Below are 7,064 nucleotides of genomic sequence, written 5' to 3'. Positions count from 1 at the left end.
TCAGCCTAGTCCAGACTAGTCAGGACACATGGGAAAGCCGCTTCTAGACAGATTCTCATTTAGCAGGTCAACCCACACTAAAACAGAATCCCCTGGGTGTGTTTCTTCTCTCCTTGTCCAACAAACATATAAGCATACATAATATAAATCATTTTGTATGGATACAGTAAGAAATATCTTAAACTTATAGAATTGCTCTCCTAGGGCCATCTCGATCTCAGACTACAGTGCTCAGGCCAGATAGTCTTTCCCACCCCTAGCAGGATCCTAGTCTCGTCGTTACCTTTGGATCATGACAGCATTTGTCTATGATCAAACTCCTAACTTATAGTTAAGAATCGTGGCGCTTTGGCCTGGCCCATCTCGATGCCAGGGTAGCACATAGCTTACCTGCTTGCCCTGGTTCCATCCAGTCCCTCCTCGGGACCCTGCTTTTGGGGGCACTAGGAAGTGAGGGAAACTGAGGCTTAAGTTGAGAAAGCAGATGCCCGGGAGTGAATAATATTCAAAGCCAATTAAATCCTAAGGTACAAAGCATAATATTAACTGTCTTCCTGTATCTATACAAAAAGGACATTTCATTAAACTATTCAAAAGACATAAGGAGAGGAGAAAGGCAATATTAACTTACAATACAAATTCAGTGTCCTAGAAGGATCTGACCTCACAAATTAACAGATTCTGCTTAGGGGAAAAGCTGATTAACTTTGGGGAAGAGAATATAGAGAAGTGGTTACAGACAAAGGAATGGGAGTGACTCAGGAGCACTGTGATGGGTGCAACCTGATAAACCTAAGCTCCTTGTATTCCAACATCATGTAAGGGCAGGAAACTAGGGAAAGGGTTTACAGGTTTATTTTTAGGTGCTAATGTTCCAGTGGGAACATTAGTTGATGTAGTGAGGCTTATGATTTACACAGATATGAAACTATATTCATGAATTTTATGGTTTTGTAAACCAGTGCTATTCCAATAAAATATATCTTAAAAAGTTAAAAGTAAAAAAAAAAATCCCGCAGACATCTTTGCTGTGACATCCCAGAACCTAGGATAAGAAAAGGAATGACAGAGTTGAGGGAATGTGTGTGATAATGGCCCATATAGACATAACTGTTAAAAAAAAAAAGCAAGATCCAGGGCTGGAGTGATAGCACAGCGGGTAGGGCGTTTGCCTTGCACGCAGCCAACATGACCAACACAGGTTCGATTCCCAGCACCTCATATGGTCCTCTGAGCACCGCCAGGAGCAATTAGCAATTAGGAGTGCATGAGCCAGGAGTAACCCCTGAGCATAGCCGGGTGTGACCCAAAAAGAAAAAAAAAAGCAAGATCCAATATAAGAGTATGTAAAGATACCCAATATTTCCCTCCTCCAAGTCCTAGGTGTTAGGACGTGGATTGAAATCTCCTTTTAACGGCAAAGTGACTCCAGAGACTGCAAACAGCAAGCAGGGTTTATTGTAAGACTGTCTAGCCAGGGTCGAGTCACCTATGCAGAAACGTGGGTCCGGCAGGATGGACAAGACCCCGAGCTTCTTCAAAGGAGAACTTACACAGGCCTTCCTCGGCCGTTACAGCAGAGCCCGCGCATTTCATAGCCCATAGATTTGTAACAACCTGCATTGGAAGAGTGATGTGGTTTTTCCGAATGTCACACTTAATGAAGATTGTTTTGAGGGCAACTCTAAATCAATAATTACACTTTCACATTACAGTCTTGTTGATTTGGGGCAGCAGGTAGGGGGCGATTGGTGTAAAGACTCGGGGGATCCCTCTGTTCTTAAGTGGGGCTCGTTCTTCAAGGCTGTGTTCTCCCTTGCACAAGTATCTCGCTTGCTTGTCTCTGGTTTCTGTCTTGCCTCCACTCTGGAGAAACCTGCATTCACAACGGTCACTCACATATATTTCTCCCTTTCCCTCCTCCCCTCACATTTTTTTTTAAATAAGTTTCAATAAAAACTTCATTGTTTCACACACACATACCAAAATACCAACAACAACAACAACAAAAACAGCCAAGAGAAGTTTTCTGACCACGATGACCACGATGGAGGTTGGGGATAATTGGGTGAATGTTCAGACGTTGCTAACTTGACTTCCTCAATCTTGCCACTGGCCAGAGTACCCTGTTACTATGTCAACCTGGGGTTTCCCTCTACAGTGGACAGGGCATGTTTTCAATATATTTTGACCTTTCACTTCCTCTGTCAGTCCCTAGTCCACTAAATGAAGTCATACTGAATAAGTCCTATTTCCACATATGCTCACTCATGCCTCTCTCATAGTTTTTTTTCTTTTTGGGTCACACCCGCCAATGCACAGGGGTTACTCCTGGCTCATGAACTCAGAAATCACTCCTGGCGATGCTCGGTGAACCATATGGGATGCTGGGAATCGAACCCTGGTCGGCTGCGTGCAAGGCAAACGCCCTACCCGCTGGGCTATTGCTCCAGCCTCTCTCTCATAGTTTTAACAGAGCTAGAAATACCTACTGCTTATCCCTAGTCACTTCAAGTATTAAACAGCTTTACTCATACTTAAGCATTATCCATCTTTGCAAAGTCTAAGGGCCTACCTCACAGGCAGGGCTCTCTCTGGCTTCTCATACTGTGTTTTATGCAAAGCTTTTCCAGGACAATGAGTCCACCCAGCTGTAAGTCAGGAAGTCTGAGCTCCCCATTCCCACATTTAATTATTTACCTGCCTTTGTTGAATTTCACCTGGAGGCATTAGAAGCGGGGAAGGATCCAAACAACATGAAACATGGGACTTCTATACAGAATCCCTTTTCTTCTTGTGTTAGTATCTTAACACAAACCCTGTTAAGATATTTCCCACCTTAAGATCTCAATAATCATTTGAGGAGTGTGAGCTAAAGACACTTTAAGCTTCGTTAATCTAGTGACTGAAGAGGATTGTCTCTCACCTAGAGCTTGTGGAGTGGAATTTCTTAAAGTCAGGAGCTTTGAGGACACTCTTGACTGAATAGGCGCAGCTCTGACCCTCAGTTTCCAAAGATACAGATGCAAGAGAAGAGCAAAACCGCATACGTAGCAAGATCCCTATATGTGGGCTTAGAGATAATCATGGGCGAGAGATGAGGAAGGGGTCATCACAGAGCTTCGGGGGAAGATGGTTAGAAAATCTGTCTGTTTTCATGTGGGGGTAGAGAATAGTTGCCTTGTGAAGGAAGAAGGTGACAGATACACAGCTGGGCGAAGGGGAGGAAAAAGATCATTCCATAAGAGGAATTAGCTATTGAATATCTCAGAAATAGGAGAAGGGTGAGGTGTGGTTGGTGAAAGCAAACAGGTTCACCCAGATTAGCAATTCGTCAGGGAGGGGTGGGGGTTATAAACCCGAATGTATGCCATTTAATGGAGTCAAGAAAAAATGTGGAAAATAAACATAAAGATGTTGGGTTCCCCAGAGAAGAGTCCCTTTACTACTAGCCAATCCCCCAATCTCTACCATTCACTTTCTCAAGGCCAGCAACTTGTGCCCACCCAAGATCCTCTGTCCCCTCTTATCACACTTCTTCGCGTTCCTAACTATGTCATGTCCCACAGAACAGGAGGAATCACCATTTCAAGGAAAGGGAGAGAAGCAGGAAAGGTAATAAAGTGACAAGTGATTTACATAGTCCTCCAGGACTAACTCATTAATCCCTTCAGGAAGCCTATGGCTCACCCTCCTTCAAGCCCTGTAGTGGGTCTAAGAAAAAGGGTGACTATAGGCACGAGGCCCTGGTGACATCATTGTCAGACAGCTAGTACCAGAAAATATCAAGTGGGTGGTTTTCATCACAAAAGCTGAGCCAACTGGTAATTGAGGGGAGTGGGATGAATCATGTTTGACAAGTAAGGAATGAAAACAGAGGGGCCCCGGGGTGATTCTATTTCCTTGAGGCAGGGCTCCTTCATTGTATAAAAGGCCAGCTGGTCATTCACTTCACATCACACCTGCAGCACCAGACAACCTGTTCTTCTCTGTGAACCAGGTGAGTCTCTGATGGGAACCTATGGGAACCTTGATTTCGAATTCCACTGTTAGACTCTGAAGGTAAATGCATGTAAGATCTGTGGCACACAGATTATTGATTTTTGATTTTGATAATGGGTTTTGATTTTTGAGAGATTATTGGGCTATCTTTATTTTAAATTAAAGTTAGGTTTAGATTTAAAGACTGCTTAAAGGGAGGTAGTCAGGCTCCACAGCGGAGAATTAGGGGAATCGGGGTGATGGCAGGGAACAGATCTCTGGAAGTTTCCATGGCACAACAGTAGGAACTCAGGGCCAAGGCATTCACAAACCTGCTCTTCTCTCCATGTATGGGACTTATTTTAAAAAGTTTGGTTCAGAAGATGGACCATGACATTGAAGACGCTTTGAATAAGTCATACTGATGTGGAATTCACTCAACATTCTTAGCAGGGAAAGATGTTACGTATGTATGCATGTGTGTAAAGCAAAGTGGATAGGGACTGGAATGAGGAGAGAGGGGTGGGAAAACTGTAAGTTTGGTGGGCACTTGCTCAAGAAGAGCTGTAGGTGATGGGACGTGATTGAACTATGATGAAGAGGTATTTGGATAAACTAAGTTGGGAAAGGAAGCATTTCAGAAGGGTCTGTGTAAACTCACAGAATTAAGTTACGGTATGTGGTAATAACGTTTAGGGAATGGAAGTTGTTTCTTTCTAAAAGACCTACTATGTGGTCTTGGATGCTTATCAGTGAGAAACATGACATCTCTGGGCAAGAGAAGGGCTGTGGAGCTAGCCCTGTCTTAGTGAGACCAACTTATTGCCTTGAAGTGCCTCATCTGGAAAGAGCCCAGAAATGATCAAACCACACTTAGTGACTCTCAAGGAGCAATCAGAGAAAAGGTTATTTTCTAAAGGGCTATCACGTAATCTTTATTTGGCGTTGAACAAAAAACTTTCCCGAGTGTGTCTGTATCACTCTGACAGTTTTTCTGTCTCTAGGTCCAGCCTCTTTTGAAGCATGAGCTCCCAGCAGCAGAAGCAGCCCTGCACCCCACCCCCGCAGCCCCAGCAGCAGCAGGTCAAGCAGCCCTGCCAGCCTCCACCCCAGGAACCATGTGCCCCTAAAACCAAGGAGCCATGCCACACCAAGGTGCCCGAGCCCTGCCACCCCAAGGTGCCTGAGCCTTGCCACCCCAAGGTGCCCGAGCCATGCCACCCTAAGGTGCCTGAGCCATGCCACCCCAAGGTGCCCGAGCCCTGCCACCCCAAGGTGCCCGAGCCCTGCCACCCCAAGGTGCCTGAGCCCTGCCACCCCAAGATGCCTGAGCCCTGCCACCCCAAGGTGCCTGAGCCCTGCCACCCCAAGATGCCTGAGCCCTGCCACCCCAAGGTGCCTGAGCCCTGCCACCCCAAGATGCCTGAGCCATCTCAGCAGAAGACCAAGCAGAAGTAATGTGGTTCATACCCATAACCACCACCAACTGCTGAACCCCTCTCGGTTCTGCTTCTGAGTCCCACTTCAATTAATTTGTGTCATCCAGAATTCGAATCCTTTCCTCTTTGTAATGTCTAATGGGATGCCCCCTAATGCTCTGGAGGGCCCCTGAGTCTCTGAAGAAGGCTGAAGTTCTCGCTGGCTGAGCTGGTCCTCTAGCTGCTTAAGTCTCATCTGAAGAGGATTTTGAGGAGGACTGAGTCCTTCCTGTTGCTTCCCCAATAAATCACTTTTAACTTCATTGACTGGTTCAACTTTCTTTACTATTCTCTGAATGTGAACTGCACATAGCAAGGGCTAGTAAGCGAGTCTTGGGCTAAAGAGTGTCTGGTACTGGCTTCAGAGTGTGTGTGCATGTGTGTGTATGTGTGTGAGCGTGTGTGTGTGTGCACGCGCATGTGTGTGTCCAAGTGCACACATTTCTGGGACGGCAGTAAGAGGAGTGTGGTCTAGGATCCCAGACTTGAACCTCTCAAGTCACAGCTTGAGAAGAGCTTTTTTTCCTTACCCTTAAGTGAGAAAAGAAGGTGCCTGTTTTAGGTCACCTTAATTTATGATTATCTGCCCCCAAACTATTCTTACTCTGTTCAGTCAATTCTTTTGTCATTATTATTCCAAAGAAATGGTGCTTGTCAGTATTGCAGTATGATTATCTGTTCTTCACTAGTCTTCCCTTCCTGATGACACCACTGGAACATGGAGTCAAGCTCATGCAAGCAAGCATACTCACACGTGTACACACACACACACACACACACACACACACACACACATACATCTACATCCACAACACATACTACACATACAATTCACACATACATGCCTATTTAACCTCACTAATAATTCTCTTTCATGCAGTGCCATGGAGACGTTGATGCTGTAACAGAAAGATTACCTTTTAGAGGAAAAATCTATGGGGTGATCTTTACCCTCTTTCTTATAAACAGGGGTCACCCAATTATTCCAGGTACATGTTCCAAGATCCTCATTGGATGCCTGAAACCTCAGATGTACTGAATCTTACGTGTATGATTTTGCCCCTGTACATACACTTATAATAAAGTTTGACATTGGTCAGGCACAATAAGAGAATAACAATAACTAATGATAAAATATTTTTATTATTATTAACAACTGTCCCCTTTCCTATTTCTTTTTTCCCCATTTCCCTTCTTAAAATATCTTATTGCACTTAAATTTCTAAGGCACTGAGTTGTTCTAATGTTATCAAAACCCTTAAAAGTGAGGGCCTACGTAACTGTGTGTGTGCATCTGTGTGGAAGGGGGGGAGTGGCAGGGGGAGACACTATAAACATGCACAAATACACACCAATGTGCACACACACAGCATGTCTCTTCAAGTAGAAAATATAAGCAAATGTATCAAGTACAAAAGGAGGAAGAAAAGTTATAGTAAGTTTCAGTAAGATCAATACAGAAAACACAAAACAAAGTTGAGGGAGAGTGTTCATAAATGGTGATAAATGGTCATAAATGTTCATAAAAGAGCACCATTAATTTTTCAGGAATAAACCATATACAGAAAGTGACAAAACTTGAAAGTCACTCGGAAATCATGTTTT

At 44.3% G+C, this 7,064-nt stretch overlaps 1 protein-coding gene across 1 annotated transcript; it reads left to right on the top strand.

The window, feature by feature from the left end:
- The first annotated feature begins 3,965 nt into the window (after nucleotides 1-3,965).
- Nucleotides 3,966-5,439, top strand: LOC130029841 (cornifin alpha-like). The gene is made up of 2 exons (XM_056120930.1): nucleotides 3,966-4,000; nucleotides 4,986-5,439. Exon 2 carries the CDS (start codon nucleotides 5,005-5,007, stop codon nucleotides 5,437-5,439), a length of 435 nt encoding a protein of 144 aa, XP_055976905.1. The 5' UTR covers nucleotides 3,966-4,000; nucleotides 4,986-5,004.
- The last annotated feature ends 1,625 nt before the right edge of the window (nucleotides 5,440-7,064 follow it).

The sequence above is a fragment of the Sorex fumeus genome, unplaced genomic scaffold, assembly GCF_029834395.1.
Source record: "Sorex fumeus unplaced genomic scaffold, SorFum_2.1 ptg000001l, whole genome shotgun sequence".
Classification (NCBI taxonomy): domain Eukaryota; kingdom Metazoa; phylum Chordata; class Mammalia; order Eulipotyphla; family Soricidae; genus Sorex; species Sorex fumeus.
This window is presented reverse-complemented; position numbering and strand designations above follow the sequence as displayed.

Coding starts and splice junctions, on each gene's coding strand:
- LOC130029841 (XM_056120930.1), top strand. CDS start 5,005: ATGAGCTCCCAGCAGCAGAAGCAGCCCTGCACCCCACCCCCGCAGCCC.